We start from the raw sequence: 16631 nt of genomic DNA, 5'->3' as shown, positions 1-16631 counted from the left end.
AAAACCTATGTCTGTTTAAATTATAAAACACAAAGACCAACTCAATCAGAATATTGGGGCATTTCTACTCCAAATAAATACAGAAATTCTATTTTCATATAATGTGCTTTCCATTGTGACCAAAACTTGGTTTATGCTTCAGTATATAGGAGGAAAACACTGTTCCAAGAACTGAGTATTTTTGAAATTCAGAACAATGAACTAAATCCATGCAACTTTACATTTTATGCCACACACATTTTATTTTTGGGATGGGTCAGACGTGAATAGGACAAGCCTTTTTACTATAGCAAGTTGTATCCACTTATTACATTTAATACATTTGGAAGATTAGCCAGTGTGACACAGGTACAATAGTTGAATATACAAACATGAGAATTGTTTAAATATAGATACTGTCTGAGTCCAAGTTTGCTATTTGAAAAACTTACAAAACTCCATTCTTCATTTTTCACTTATGGCTTACTGAGTGAGTTAGGTCAGAAATGGTTTTTTTCCCCTCTATATAAACACCCCAGAATACACATTTAAAGAGGTAAAAACACAAATTACTGCACATGAAATAGCTTTTTCCCCTATACAGAATATTGCTGGATTGAAGATTTTGCTGAACCAGGGAGGGTGCTGAGGGGTGTGGTCGTCAGGGGGTAGGATGCTTACCTGCTGCCCCACTCCCAGGGGCACATGTGGCTCTATGCTCCTCCTTGCTCCCAGGCACTGCCCTCTGCTGCTATGAGAGCCTCAGAGGAAGCGACTCTATATGCTGCCAATCCCACAGCTTGGGGAGCGGGGTGGGTGTGCACAAAGCCACTTTTTCCTCCATACCACAGATGTTCCCAGATTATGGACACCCAGAGTACAGAGATTTATGTGTAGTAGCTTTTGCTGACAGTTTTGGGAACTACCCTAGAATTGGATCTGAGATTCTAGGTGCAAGTTGTAGGTGTGCCAGACACATGAACCAAACAAACGTTATTTGAGGAATAAGCCCTTAAGGTCAATCAGTTTTTAAAACAGAAACTGCAGCCAGTTAAGGCATCTCTGTATGGACTCAGCATAAAAAAAAAATGTAGCTAGTATGGGAATTTGTCTTATGTTCACAGATACTACATCTACAATAATTGCTATGAGACCCTGTATATTGCCTAAATGTACCATGCCATTTTTTTTTTACAACACAGCACAGCTAGTAAAACATGGTATCCAAAAGTAAGCATTTTACAAATCCTAAATTCAGGATATAATCTCTAAAAGTATAATTTGAGAAGGCCAAGTGGACACCTTAATAAACCACTGATTCCTGCATGTTACCTTTTCACTAGAAAGTTTATATATTTAAACTACTTAAATTGTCCAAGATGTATTAGCTGTTCTCTCCCTTTCATCTCAAAACATTCAAATTATCAGCTTATATCAAAGTCAGATGTTAGAATCTTACAGCATTTTTTAAATTTCTAAATTGAAAGGGAATTAGCCATGTTGAACACTGTCATTTTACTTTAAAATGGTGCAAAGAGCTGGCTACTTCCAGATACATATGTGCAAACACACTTACACTATTAAATCTTCAACCTTGGATCTATGCAAATATGGTAGTATCAACAATGTTAACATATACAAAATTTACTCCAAATATACGTATTTTGTAGGCTTTTAAAAAATTGATAGTTACCTTCCAGAAACAAAGTTCACCCAGTACAAAATATTACAGTTTGTCCCAGGTTTCCTGATACTTCATTTTCATGCAATTGAAAACTCTGCATACAAATCTGGCTTATTGTAAGCCACACAGTGGCTGGCTGACTGACTGAACCTGTCTATGCCTTTACTATTCAATACAGTAAAAGCTGAGTAAACCATTTTGGAACAGATGCTAAAAGGTCACAGAACTATGTTTATTCAAGACATCTCTAGAAGTCAATGTAAAAATTATAGCCCCTTGGTAGCACTAAGAAAGTGAATTAGATCAGCAGGGAAAAAAGGTACTGGTAACATTCACCAGCCTACATGTAACTTTAGGACTATGAGGAAAAGAACATGCAAAAAATAGTTTTATATAGAGAAAAGGGATGTAACTGGTTAACCAGTAAGCCTCACCTGTAAGGTATAAATTTTATACTGCAGAGCCCGCAGTGTATGTAACCATGTAACTGCTAGGATTTTTAGTAGTTACACTTTGAAACTACCTTTTACATCTCTAACAGAGAGGGGAAAATACAAATATTTGAGAAATTGTGTAAACAGTCCACCCAGTACAGAACTGGAGTTAAGTGACATGGCTGATAAGAGCAGACTAGCTTAGTACAGCATGAAATGCGTGTACCAAATCACTTGTTCAAACAATATTTATCTGTATGGTTGACAAATACATACCATCCGTAGTTATTCACACCACAATTACGAAAGAGTTATTAGAACACTCAGGATGTTATCGCCCTTTTGTTTGATCAAAATTATAGCTATTAAGTTACTTGCCAAAAATCAGTAGGCTGGAAACACCCAGCCTGCAAATTAAAATGATACCACCTGTCAAACATGCTGGAGGACTTTTCAAAACATGTAGTACATCATTCTCCTAAAGTAGTTTATATATGTTAACGTGTATTGACAGTCTGCCAGAAATAAATGAGTTTACCAACAGGTAAGGTAGTGGGGGTGTTCTCCCCAAGACAAGATGTTTCCAGAGATTCCAATCTCCAATTTTTCTTGGAAATGGGAGTTACACAGATTGAAAGACTGATCTGTGTGCTTTTGTCCCTGCTGTGTTATTCCTAGATATATTCCTCCTCTTCATCAAAAAAGCCATTTTCCAAAGCATATGTGCAGTCTGCATTCGATACAGCTTGGCATGCCCCTTTGTATTCTTGAATTGATTCATAAAGAGAGTACAGTTGACATAGCAATGACATATCCAACTGCCGAAGGCCAACCTGATGGGGAAGAAAAATAAAGACATATTGGTATTTCAAATGTGATTTGATTACAGAATGGTGGCACTTGCACACTTTTCTCCACAGATACTCAGTTTCAGAAGATGAGATGTGTCACACCTTGAACAATTTAATGAGTTTACTAAGGAAGGCCATATCCACGCCACTGAATAAGCCAGATGAGAGGGCTGTGGATAAAGCTGTGTTCCATGGTATAACATGGGGCAAAGCATTCCTTGTGATTCAGTCATCTTACCATGCTCTGTTTACTAGACAAAAAGTGATGCAATCCTAGGCTAGCATACTGCAATATAAGAGAACTCAAACACTTTGTACGCCCTGTGATGCCCAAGATAGATTTAAAGGTCACTGTGTGCAAGATACTATTCCGTTTAATAAGTTAAGGACCAATGAGGTTAGAATGTAACTAAAAATGTAACTATCAACTCTACTTAATCCAGGCAGTATAAAAATAAGGCTACTGAGTGACCACATCAAACCATTCTAGAAATCTGAAGCTGCCTCGTGTGCCAACTTCTTAGAAAGAGTCCAGGACAAAGGATACAATTTTCAAAATCATTTAAGTGTTTAGAGTTGAAGTCCTGTTTTAAACAAGTGATTTATGTACAGGAGACCCTTGTGATTCACAGAATCACTTTTTGTGGTTCCACATATACACAGATGTCTCCTGTCCCAGCCTGGGGAAGGGGTGGCAGGGACCAGAAGCCATAGGGAACTCACTGGTGCCTGAGCTCCACGGTGAGCTCCCTGCGGCTGCTGGGAGCTATGGTGAGTTTGAGAGCCGTGGAGAGCCACAGGGAACTCACTGTGGCTGCCAGGAGCCAAGGTGAGTTTCCCCACAGCCTCCAGGAGCTGCAGAAAGTTCCCCATGGCTCCTAGCCCCTGCCACCCCCACCTCAGGCCAGGAACTCACCATCGGGGGTGGGAGCCACAGCCCCACTATTCATGGATTTCACCATTCGCCATGGTGCCAGGAACACATTCACTGTGAATGACAAGGGTTTCCTGCACTTTCGAAAATTTTGCCCTAGAAAACCTACACAAATTAGACTTGAACAGTGGGAGGAGCTGAACTTTCCCGATTTAGTCAGAGCACCAGAATTATATGAATGAAAGTTACCATGTATCTGTGTGGGTATACAAGCCCCCTATGTCAGATACAAAGCAGACAGAAAAGAGAGGGACAAAAACAGAGTTAGCCATTTAATATGAAAAGAATGTATTGAAGTGCCAATATACCTGTCACACCCTCATGCCTTATGCATATTCATATTAATATGATAATTCTCATAACTCAAAGATGCTTTATGCAAAACAGGTTGTAACATTTTTACAGGTACAATCTGCTGAATCTATATATTCTGTTTGTGTGCATGAATCTTTCTTGTATGTGAAGTTAGAAATATGGATCTGTTTCTAGTTCTAAATGTGCTAATGAGGACCATTACTGGTGCTCTAGTACTCAATACTCAGTATTCAAACCAACAACTTGTAAACGGTCGTGTTTGTCCTGTAAGCCCAAACTGTGGTTGGTCCTAGAAGACTTATGACCATGCTACCTGGCACTGGAATTCATCTTGAATCTGGTATTATTCCATAAGGATGGGGAGTGAGGAACAAAGGTTTCCCACCCTGGGAGAAAGTCTATTTATGCAATGGGAAGCCATCAGTCTTTTGTCTTCAGCTGGCCTTCAAAACTGCCTGGCCCACCCCAAGAGGATACCTGTCAATGAGGAACTCTGAAAAGCTGTAAAAACCAAGTCAGGATAAAGGTCAACTCTGATTTGAAGCTTTTTAACTTGAGATAAGAATAGCTGTTTATGCAACAAGTTTCTTAGTGTATTAGAACTAGATAAACATTTTTTATTTATTTTACTTTAGTAATGTACTTTTATCTGTTTTCACTTGCAACCACTTATAGCCTACTTTTTATACTTGATAAAAACACTTGCATTTATTGTCAAGTTCAGTGTAAATAACTGTTATTGGTGGGCAAGCAAGGGTGAAGCAACCACTGTGCATCTCTCTCACTGATAAAGAGGGCTAACTTACAAGTTTTCTCTGAGTAAAACTTTTACACAGGGTTGATGGATTTATCTGGGATTTGAGTCCCTTTGGGGGTTGATTTCCTGGGTGCTGAGCCCTCAGAACTGAGTCCTCCCTGAACTGGTTAAGTGTCTGTGTTGCTTTGTGGAGGGTAACCCCAACTCTGTACCTTGTTGGAGGGGAGAGGGGGGAGAAGAGGATCTGGCCCAGAAGGACAAGATAGTGAGGCGCCCCAGAGAGCAAGAAGGTGGATGATCAGCACACCAGGGGACAAGCCTAAGGCAACTGTTATCTTAACCGGTCACAATCACAGCATAAGACTGTATTCAGCCTTGCAAGGCTAATGAATATTTAGTAGCCCAGGCAAAGTATACATTCTTAAAATGGCTACTAGCAATCAAAACAAATTACTCTCTTCCCACACCCCCACAGCAAGCAGAACCATGGTAGGCTACTACCCATACATACTCAGAGCAAAGGTCAAGCAACTTTACATCAGAAATTAATACGGGCAACCCCTGACTTATGACTGCCCAACTTACGACCTCCTGCATTTATGACCGCCCTGCTCTGGCCCAGCCTCTTGAGCACACCTTCACAGCGAGCCACAGGGTCAGCCAGTCGCCTGCAGCCCCAGCCAGCTCCAGGCGCAGCTCATGCCGCTGGCCCCGGGACATGTGGAGCCGCCTCCACCTGACACAGCCCCCAGCTGGCTCTGGGCCCGGCGTGATGGGAACTATAACTCCCAGCAGGCCAGGAACGGAACCCCCATTTATATCATTGCACCTACAGGAAACAAGAGTTCAACTTACAATGACTCGGCTTAATTGATTCCAGGAGAACCGTTGTAAGTCATAAGTGCGGGGGTCGCCTGCACTTATGACCCAATTTATATTCTCTATAAATATTTGAAGAGCATCAACACTGACGTTAAGAATTGTTCAAGGAAGAATAATTAGAGATTGAAGTTAAGCAAGGAAATCTTTGGGCTGAAGAACAGGAAAAGATTCTAGACAATTAGGTTTATGTCTTATTGGACGTAATGGAGTTGTAATGAATGGAGTGAGAGTTTCAGCTAAATATACTTGGGAATAGGGATGTTAGCGATTAATTGAATAGTCATGTAACTGTACAAAATGTTATCAGTTACAGGACTATTTGATAGTCCCTAGGGGTGGGGCCCTCAGCCACTGTGCTCTTGGCCCCACTCCCAGGGAGCCCCCTGCCATCCCACGCTACTACCTCTGTATCGGGGGCAGCAGTGCGGGGTGGCAGGCAGGAGCTGGTCTACTGGGGGAGCTGGTTTACAAACTGGCTCCCCACACAGACAGGCTCCCTCCCGCCTGTTCCCCCATGCTACTGCCTCTGATACAGCTCTCTGCAGACAGAGGCTGAGTCGGCATCCCAAAGAGCAGCCTCTGTCCCCCACAGCAAGCCTGAACCCACCGCGGACAGAGGCTGCTCCATGGCAGCTGTAGGCAGGTCACGTGAGCCAATATATGCAGAGAGCTAGCTTGAAAGCCATCTTCCGGTGTGTTCTGTCTACCGTCTGCTTACCTCACCCTGCATGCTGTTGCCTCTCTATCAGGGACAGCAGTGCCAGGAGGGTGGAAGCGGCTCTGCGGATCTAGTGCTTCAATTTTAATGTAAGTACAATCTAATGTAATCAGTATCTTATTTTTATGTTATGGCCTCAGGCCCCGACACTCAGCAAGCTGTACATCAGAGATAAGGTCAGAAAGTAGTCCATGATTTTGTGCTATATCTTGTTTTTCTGTATTTATTCTGTATCTCAGATAAAGTAAACAGACCTATACAGAAAGATAAAAAATACAGTCTTCGGCTGTTGGCATGTTGCTAATAAGACCACTGGTCCTACATTTCTTCAGACTTCTACTAACATATGGTGATCTTATATGGTGAAAAAGTTTGCTCACTCAAGTTTTCAAAGTAGACACACAAAACGCACAGAACAAGTTGTCACCGTACCTACTCTTTACTCAAATGACAGTTTAGAGAGGGTCCCCTCCCACCAAAAAACAAAAAAAATGCTCCTTTCTAAAATCTGCCATTGTCCTCTTCAAAATGTATGCAGAGATCTTCACTTAAGTATAGAGGGAAGAATGCTGGTACATATTTTTTACCCATGTTGACATTAGAATCTTACTACAAGCCCTTTTCTATCATTTAAGCATAAGAAATATGCTCAATATTATTTTTAGTATAATGTAAAAAAATTAAGTTTGCAGTATATTAATTGTATTATAGACTTACCAGACTAACAGGAAATAGGTGACCTGTTACTAAAATGTTAGAGACTCCTGATTCATCTGTCACCAACTGCACCTAGAGACAAGTTCACTAGAACGATTTTGTATTTCCAGTAGGTGAACTATTTACCCCTCAAAAGGTTTGATTAAACAGCTTATCACTAAGGATATTCTATCTATAGGATCAAAGAGATACTCTAATTTAAACCATCTGATGTGCATTTTCATTTGATTTTCCATCCAAAGACATTCAAATTTCTAACTGTTTCTTACAGCAGTGATTATTCACATAATCAGAAACTGAGTTTTTTTTCCTACTGCCCTTTTGAACACTGCTGGAACAGTGTTTGGAGATAAAATACATCTGACAACCACCAAAAAAAAGACTGCTCTGTGTCAATGCAAATTGGTATCTCCAACATGAAATTCAAGGCACTAATACAACTGTCTAGTTGTTGAAACACTGTCCTGATAGAATGAGATTTTTAGCATTTAAAATGTCTTCTAAGTATACTGAGGAGGAGCATTCTACAGCCTAGCAGCAACATTTTATCAGATAAAATAAACATTACTGATTACAGGATAAGTATAGAATTAGAATTAGTTTAAATTAGGTTAAGAAAATAACATTTTCTCTATTGTTTGTGGCTAATAGGGAGACAGCCCCAATCAGCAAGTAAAAGAAGGCCATGAGAACAATAAGTAGTATGACTTGTAGTGTAGAAAGGATGTAGGGTTCCAAATAATTCAAGAGCTGCACTAACAAAACAAAGAAAAACTATCTTAAAAGAAACAAGCTCAGTTCTTCCCACTCATCTCCTAGTAAGCAAGGAGTGGGGGAGAGAAGACAAGAAAGGAAAGTCCTTGAGAAGAAAGGAAGCTGTAAATCTTTTTTTGGATAAAAACTGGAAATAAGGGTGAATTGTCTCAAACAGTCTATTACTAACTTCAGCTAAAAACCAATGACATCTCTTCTTTGTTAAAATGTATAAACTCTTTAAGGGTTCATTGCAAATACTTGCCAGACCACATTAGAGTTGACCAATGTGAAGATAAGCACCTCTGGGATTAGCCTGTTTGTAAGTATCTTGATCAAATGCTTGTAAGTGTGTTACTATTTGGATGTTAATTAGTCTTTTAAAGACCTATTTAGAGCAACTGTATAAATACAATTTGGCCTTTGGATTTAATAAACGAATTTATGTTGAATTCATGTTTGGTGGTTTCCTACATCAATATGAATAATGTCAAATATTAATAATTCCAACAACTCTATTTAAACAAATGATCAGTCATGGATTTTGCCCTATCTACAGCCCTTTGCAAAACAGCAAGAGCCCATAACACTCTGTTCTTAGAGAAGAAAGACATACTAAGAATGTCTACACAGAACTTGGGAGCATGCTTCTCAGCTCCAGTAAACAGATGTGTGCTAACTCTGCTCTAGCCATCTGAGTACAAATCCACCTGGACTCTTCCGGGAACATACTCTGACAATTAGCCCAAGCTATTACCCATACTAACCCCAGCAATGTTGCTGTTTTTAGCATGCCAGCTTGAAAAGAGTTAGTACACCCCTGTCTGATACATAAATAAATTCCTCTTCCTGAAACAGCACAAGAAACTTCTATAAAATTCAAATACTCAAACATACGTTTTGTGAAGCTTTGATCACTATATCAAGCATCTTCAAAAATAAATCTCATTTAACTGAAGAAGAAAAGAATTCCAGCAAACACTGTTTGAGTAAACTTTTAAGCACAGGAAAAAAAAGTATTTCAAAAATGTAAATATTTTTAATGGAGCAGGAGGAGGAAGGACGATCATGGAAAGGGGCCTACATTGGTGAGGAAAAGACTGAACTAAGGGTGCATTTTGAAAGTGTATTTAAGCTGTGGCTAAAGGAAGTCTGGTAATTTCTCTGGCTTGATCCCTCATTTTCATTCTGACAGAAATATATTAACCCCTTAATTGTGATGCACCACAAAGCATACTTTCCTCACAATCCTTTTGATCTGTCGTAGGAATGGAAATGTTAAATATTTTCAGCCTTAATTTATCTAAAAAGTAACTATTATGAGTGTTCACGACTTTCTTTAGTATAATTATGGCACCTAGCTAAAAACTACTGAAGTTGCTTGATTTAAACTGTACTTCCACCCGTTGGTGTAATATTTTCAGAAAACCGCCAGCGATTTAGGAGTGGAGAGACATTTTATTTTCAAAATCGATAGGGGTACTTTAGCTACCACAAGCCTTAAAAGCTTGAACTGCTTGGGTCCTGTCCTGTTGAGCAGTCCCGTTCCCTCCCGTCCCTGCTTTTCCTGCAAGGGCTTTAAAAATATCCAATCTGTGGAGGGGGCGAGGACGACTCTGGAAGTGGCACTGTAGCCCCCCAAGCTGGGGGAAGGGTCTGATATAAGGCAAGCGCTGGGAGCTACTGAACCAAACTGTAACTCCTGGGTAGGATTGCAACGCACTTCAAGCCAGGGGAGCGGTAGCACCCTATGATCCCAGCTCCAAAATCACACGCCCAACCCCGCCACTCAGCTGCGGGAGTTTCCCCATCCCTGGCCGGTGGGGCCCGATCCGCAGTCCCCCCTCAAAGCCTGCCCAATCCACTGCCCCCTTCCTGCAAAGCACCTCCAGCCCCACAGGCCCCCCCATCCGACGCGGCCGCTGTCAGAGTAGCGGGGATACCCCAGCGGCCGGCGGGCTCCAGCATGGGGCCCTGGGTGTCCCGGGGCCCCGCCGAGCAAGCAGCTGCCCCGCGCGGGAAGCCCCCGCACTCACCATCTCCTTGCGGAGCAGGGCCAGCGCCGCGTCCAGGTTGGGCGGCCGGGGGGAGCCTCGCCCGCCGCCGCTCGCCCGCCCCCGGCTCAGCTCGTCCTGGATGCGGGATTTCTGCGCGTAGAGCCGCTCCAGGTCCCGCCAGCGCCCGCCGCCGCCCGACGAGGAGTTCAGCAGCCCGCTCAGGCTCTTGGGCAGCGGCGGCAGCCCCGGTGCCCCGCCGCTCCCCGGTGCGCTCATGCTGCTGCTGCTGCCTTTCGGATCCGTGTGTGGCAGCTCCCTGCCCCAGCGCCGGAGCCCGCCCCTACCGGCCCGGCCCCGCCTTCGGGCTGGAGCGCGGAGTCAGGCGGGCGTGAAGGGCGGGGGCTGCCTGTGAGCAGAGAGAAAAGGGGGAGGAGGGAGCCGGGGGTCACTCAGGAGGAGAGGAAGCCCCACCCGGTAGGAAGTGCAGCAGCCGTGTAATTAGCAACACCGGGCGCTCTGAACACTGCAACCCCCTCCCCCTCTTTTGCTGCACAGGATGCCAGCATAGGAGTTGTGTTGCACTGACAGGAAAGGCCTCCTAAGGCCTAGTCCCGGCTACCTGAGCTCAGGTCCTTCCCACACAGCACCACTGGGCTGTGCACCTTCCCAGCTATGACCAGGCCTAGGAGCACAAGGGTAAGAGACACAACTTTCAGGAGAGTTGGGCCTAGGGTGACCCGACAGACACCCTAATAATACAGCCGGTCCCCGACTTACAAACGCATCGACTTACGACCATCCGCACTTACGACCAACCTCCCATTAACCCCATTACAGCCGATCCCCGACTTACAAACGCATCGACTTACGACCATCTGCACTTACAACCAACCTCCCATTAACCCATTACAGCCGATCCCTGACTTACAAACGCATCGACTTACGACCATCTGCACTTACAACCAACCTCCCATTAACCCATTACAGCCGATCCCTGACTTACAAACGCATCGACTTACGACCATCTGCACTTACAACCAACCTCCCATTAACCCCATTACAGCCAGTCCCCGACTTACGAACGCATCATCCGCACTTATAAACAGCGCAGCTGTATGTAAAAGCATGTATTTCCAACTTACGAACAATCCAAGCTACGACCAGGTGTTTGGAATGTAACCGTTCGTAAGTCGGGGACCGGCTGTATCTGGACAACAACAATACAGGCTGTCTTATATATATACTTAGAAGATCCGTGATTTCACTGATGTGGATAATCTTGCTGCCAATGCAGATCGCAATTTTTCCACGCGTTCCTGATTTGTGAGGTTTTTGTCCATGTCCTTCCATGAATCCTCCGTAAAGGGTACAACCCAATGTGCTGAAGCCCTTCCTCTTGTTCTTTTTACATCTCATGAATATTAATGGTTATATGCACTATCCATTTGTTGTCTCTCAGTCTCGCTACATAGCCAGCCAATCTTCTTTTCCGATCATGCATATCTTGAATGATGTCGTTGACACTGCTTCTTGCATGCAAACTAATATGCTGTAGTCTATTTACACCCAGCATGCATCTTTCCATTGCTATATGGGTGGTTTGCAGCTTTAATTCTTCTGTAATTGTCGTGTTCCGGGTTTCACAGCCATACAGAATTACCAGAAGGACACTGGTGTTAAAGAGATGGGCTTTCACGGTGGTAGAAAGTTTGGGATCAACAAAAACACTGTACAGAATCCCAAAGGCAATCCAACCTGACCTCTTCCTGCTCAGCTCCATGCCCAACTCATTGTCCTCCTGCTCAGCTCCAGGCCCTTGGACTCATTGTCCCAGATATACATATTGATCCACTAACTCAACAGACTGTCCATCCAGCTGCATGACGTACTCGACAATATGTGTTTTTCATTCACTTTGTTTTTCCGGTATGGATGAGCAGGCCAATCTCCTTTGCGTTCTTACCGATGTCATTGAGGAGGTCATTTGCAATATTTCGGGTTTTGACACAATTAGAACGATGTCATCTGTGAAAAGGAGCATCTGAAGAACCTCGCCATCAATGAGAAATCCACCTTTCACTTTGATCTTCTGCAGGACATTTTCCAGGATGCTGGCAAACAATTTTGGGGAACAAATGTCTCCCTGGCTTACTCCTCGCTTAACTTCAATAATCAAGGGATCATCACAAAGAGTGATTTCCATAGTTGCATCCATCATGGAATCTTGTGTGATTCTAACATACACTGGGGAGACGCCCTGCAAAAGGAGAGCACTTAAAGATAGATGCATTTTGTTCCACCGAGTCAAAGGCTTTTTTAAAGTCAATGAACAACAAGCATAGTGGGATCTTGTACTCATTACACCTTTCGGTCATCTGTGTGACCACAAAAATGTGGTCCACTGTGGAAAATCCCCACAAAAGCCTTCCTGTTCCCTTTTCATGTTTTCCTCAAGGACACCCTCAATACGGGCATAGATCATTCTCATAAAGACCTTATAAAGATGAGAAAGCAGGCAGATGGGTCCATAGTTGCGAATGACTTGTCGATCGCTTTTTTTCAGCAGAAGAACAGTTCATTATCTCTTCCAATCCTTCAGAATTCTCCCCTCTTTAACATATTTTCAGAATCTCTCACTAAGTACTTTTAAGAGTGTATCACCTTCTGCACAAAGGTCTTCTATATGTACTTGGTCTAAAGCTGCCACTCTTCCCAACTTCATCTTCTGAAGGGCCACAAAATCCTATTCCATTGCCTCATCGTAGCATGGAGGTGAACCTGGGCTCTCGAAGGCTAAGCCAGCAGAATGTGTCCACCATCCAAAGATCAGCCTAGCAAAGTATGGAGAGGTTCGTCACCAGAAGGTTGGTCACCAGGTGATGATTTGGCCACAGCAACTGTGAACACTATGGCTACGTCTACACTGGCCACAATTTCCGGAAAAGGGATGCAAATCAGGTAAGTCAGGATAGGGAAATCCGCGGGGGATTTAAATATCCCCCGCGGGATTTAAATAAACATGTCCGCCGCTTTTTTCCCGGCTTGGGGAAAAGCTGGAAAAAAAGCGTCTAGACTGGCGCGATCCTCCGGAATAAAGCCCTTTTCCAGAGGATCTCTTATTCCTACTTCAAAGGATCTCTTATTCCTACTTCAAGCCGGAAAAAAAGCGGCGGACATGTTTATTTAAATCCGCGGGGGATATTTAAATCCCCTGCGGATTTCCCTATCCTGACTTACCTGATTTGCATCCCTTTTCCGGAAATTGTGGCCAGTGTAGACGTAGCCTTAGATAATACAACATGACCTTCAGTCCTGTGCAGTTCCTCCTCACTTCCGCAGTGATGGTGATGGTAGTGGAGTGGTGGATATGGAGGCAAAAGATGCCAAGAGTCTTGCAGTATTGAGGCCATCTGTTTGTATGAATTCATATGTTGGCACACTTAATGTGTGATCCCTCTTAGCAATGAGCAGGTTGATATATTGCTGGATGAATTGCATCGTATTTGCATTGGCATTCTTGCCATAATTGAAACTAAAAGAAAAAAGGAAGTTGTGGCAAAATGGAAGGATGGATCACAAATTATTCTGGGAGCAGCAGAAGGAAAAGTCGGGGGAGTTGGATTTTTGTGTGCCCAAAGGTGGCAGGAAACATCGTTTCATGGATAATTTTATCATCTCATTTTGGAGTGCTCACGATGAGCATGGGCAAACAGGCCACCATGAAAATAATTGTAGCCGATGTCCGCTGCAGAAGACATAGAAGCAGAAAGGTTTTAAGAAGAACTTGATAGGATTCTTCAGACTAAAACAACATACATGGTGGTGGTTGGCAACTTCAATGCTTAGGTGGGTATAGGGAAAGATCAAAAAAACTGCATCATACAGTATGGCTCAGATATGAGAAATTAAGAGGTCAATGGCTGGCTGACTATGCAGAAGCCTCACATCTATATATCATGAACACCTTCTTCAAGAAGAGGGTTGGAAGGCAATGAACTTGGCGAACGCTGAATGATGTAATAAGAAATTAAATGGATTATGTCCTGGTGGACAAGAGGCGATTGGTTACAGATGTAACAGTCATTTCAGAATCTGTCATCTCTATACAGTCAGATCTTCGACTGATTAGGGTGAGAGTCAAAATAAACATGATACGAGAAGAAAGGATAAAGGCGAGAGTTAGGCACTGCATGCGGGTACAACAGTGCACCCCACTCAACTGCTGCCCTTGGTCAGTGCAGGTCCAAAGGTGCAGCCACCAGCATTAGGGTCCTGCCTGGCCACTTGATTAGAGTACGGGGCCTGGGGTGGGACAGTGATGAGGAGTTCAGAGTGCCGAAGGGGGCTCAGGTTGAAAAGGACTCACGGATGGGGCAGGGAATTGGGGTATGGGTTTGGGCCATGGGATTACCTCTGGCAGATCCCAGTCAGTGGCGCAGCAGGGATACTTAGGCAGGCTGTCCTGGCAGCACAGACCATGCTGTGACCCTAGAAAGGCCAGTAGCAGGTCACACTCATAGGTGAAGGCATGCAAGTGACTCAGAGTGCAAATAGCTTGGTGTGAAAATGTTTTGGCGTGTCTGGAGGCAGTGCCTCCCCAGCTCCCAATGGCCAGGAGCCATCCAATGGGAGTGCAGAGCTAGTGCTAGGGGTGGGGGCAGTGCATTAAGCCTTCTGGCCCCCTGCCTAGGAGCTGGACCTGCTGCTGGCCACTTCCAGGGTGCAAGGACAGATAGGGAAGCCTTCCTTAATACCCCCGCTGGTCACCCTAAAGCAAGGCAACCCAGTGCCTGACATTCTGCAGCCCATTACTGGGTCACAGCCCATACTTTGAAATCTAGTGTAATAGATAGTTGCTCCACTAGCTGGCACTCAGTGTGTTTTCACCAATTGACAGGAATGTCAGGCACTAGGTTGCCTTGCTTTAGGGTGACTCGCAGGACATACATGGATGGATACATGGGAAATATATGGATGAACTACTTCACTTTTCACTGAAATGCAGCCGCTACTGTACTATAGAACTCAACAGCTGTTTAAGAACACACAATGTCACTGCACAACAGTCTAAAACAGGCATCCTAAGATCTTGTGTATGAGGATGTAAGCTAATTAGCCAAGGAGTCAAGAAGGAATTTCATTCCTTCCCAGAAGTGCATTGTGTAATTGGCTAGGTACTTTATTAAGGGTGTCTGCACCTATCTGTGGCTTCAAGTATGGCAGGCTATGCCTAAAAGCAGGACTCTGGACTTTATGGACCTAATTCATGGTAGATTTTCTATAACACGGAAGCTAGTTGTAACCATGCAGGCAAATTTAAGGAGACAGAATGTACTTTGCAAAATTGGCATTTGTCCAGGACATCAGTAATATTACAATTTTACATCTGCAAAAATTACTTTATGATCTAGAATGATGCAAATGGGCAGGACCTTGCTCCTATGTCTCATTTGCAAACTTTCAGTACTACAGTAGGGCCCCCCCAACACCATGCTATGACCCTACAGGGGTGCAGGGTCTGGGACACCTGCCCCAGCCCTGCCCCTGCCCTGCCTCTTTCCACCCCTCCTGCCCTCATTGCACCTTCCCCCTAACCGCCTCTCCCTAGCAAGGCAACTTGGAGGATTACTGAGGGGCCTGGCAACAGGGGTGCCCCGCTGTACTCAGTGGTGGCAGGAACCAGAGTGACCCAGCCCAGTGCACTCCCCAGAGCTTGGCTCTCAGCTGTGTTGCTGGGGGGGCGGGAAGGGAGCGTCAGCAGGTTTGGGGCTAGGTTGGTCTGCTTCTTGTAGCTCCTGTGACCATTGGTGAATGTGCTGGCAGGCCTGGCACTTGCTGCTGGCACCAGAACTCCTGGTGATTCCCGGGCTGTCTCATGGCTCTAGCTATGTCATTGTCTCAGCAGGAACATTCCATTTGCTGAATCAACATAACTCACAGCAGCAATCATGGAGTCTTTCAATGTGTCCTCAAGAACTGACCTTCTAATGGTATGTCTGCACTTGCACTTGATCAACAAAACTTTTGTCATTCATGGGTGCTTAACCCTCCCCGCCCCCACATGAAGGACAAAGTTTTCCTGCCACAAGCGAAAAGTGTGAAAGCTGCTATGTCGGCAGCAGCATTCTCCTGCCAACAAAGCAAAAACCCCTCGTAGGGGCTGGAAGTATTTTGTGGGCAAAGTGCACACTTCTGAAAAGTAGGAAAGTCATATTCAGCTCTATATGAGGCAGTGGAAGGAACTGAAACTCAGTCTCCCATATCCTGGGTGAATGCTCTAATAACCACTGGGCTAAAGGGTATAAGAGAAACCTCTTTTCTTCACACATTACTTTCAAAATACAGTTTAGGCACCCAACTCCAGGAGACAGTTCACAGCTGAGACCCCCATGCAACAATAGCTGTCTCCATTTGGCCCAGATTTTGGGTGCCTAATTGCATGAGAGGTGCGGGGGCTTAGTTCATACCTCTCCCCTTAGCATTTCTTATTGGCTAATTTGGGCAATTCCCTACTCAGCCTGTTGGCTTCTGTGGATCACACCAGATCTCTCCATGCATTGCTTAGGAGAACTAACTCAGGTCTTTGGGTTCTAGTAGGTGTCAAGGTGCC

General features: G+C 44.1%; 1 protein-coding gene across 1 annotated transcript; it reads right to left on the bottom strand.

Annotated features, from left to right (window-relative positions):
• Positions 1-216: 216 nt before the first annotated feature.
• On the bottom strand, positions 217-10422 carry FAM89A (family with sequence similarity 89 member A). Its single transcript, XM_075924712.1, has 2 exons — positions 10061-10422; positions 217-2930 (listed from the first exon to the last, which is right to left on the bottom strand). The coding sequence occupies exons 1-2, from the start codon at positions 10295-10297 to the stop codon at positions 2772-2774; spliced, it is 396 nt and encodes a 131-aa protein (XP_075780827.1). The 5' UTR covers positions 10298-10422; the 3' UTR covers positions 217-2771.
• Positions 10423-16631: the final 6209 nt, after the last annotated feature.

The sequence above is a fragment of the Pelodiscus sinensis genome, chromosome 3 (genome assembly GCF_049634645.1).
Source record: "Pelodiscus sinensis isolate JC-2024 chromosome 3, ASM4963464v1, whole genome shotgun sequence".
Classification (NCBI taxonomy): domain Eukaryota; kingdom Metazoa; phylum Chordata; order Testudines; family Trionychidae; genus Pelodiscus; species Pelodiscus sinensis.
This window is presented reverse-complemented; position numbering and strand designations above follow the sequence as displayed.

Excerpts from the sequence above, each read along its gene's own strand:
- FAM89A (XM_075924712.1), bottom strand. The coding sequence starts at position 10,297 with ATGAGCGCACCGGGGAGCGGCGGGGCACCGGGGCTGCCGCCGCTGCCC. Across the intron at positions 2,931-10,060 it reads CCCTGCTCCGCAAGGAGATG|GTTGGCCTTCGGCAGTTGGA; the intron begins GTGAGTGCGGGG and ends CTTCCCCATCAG.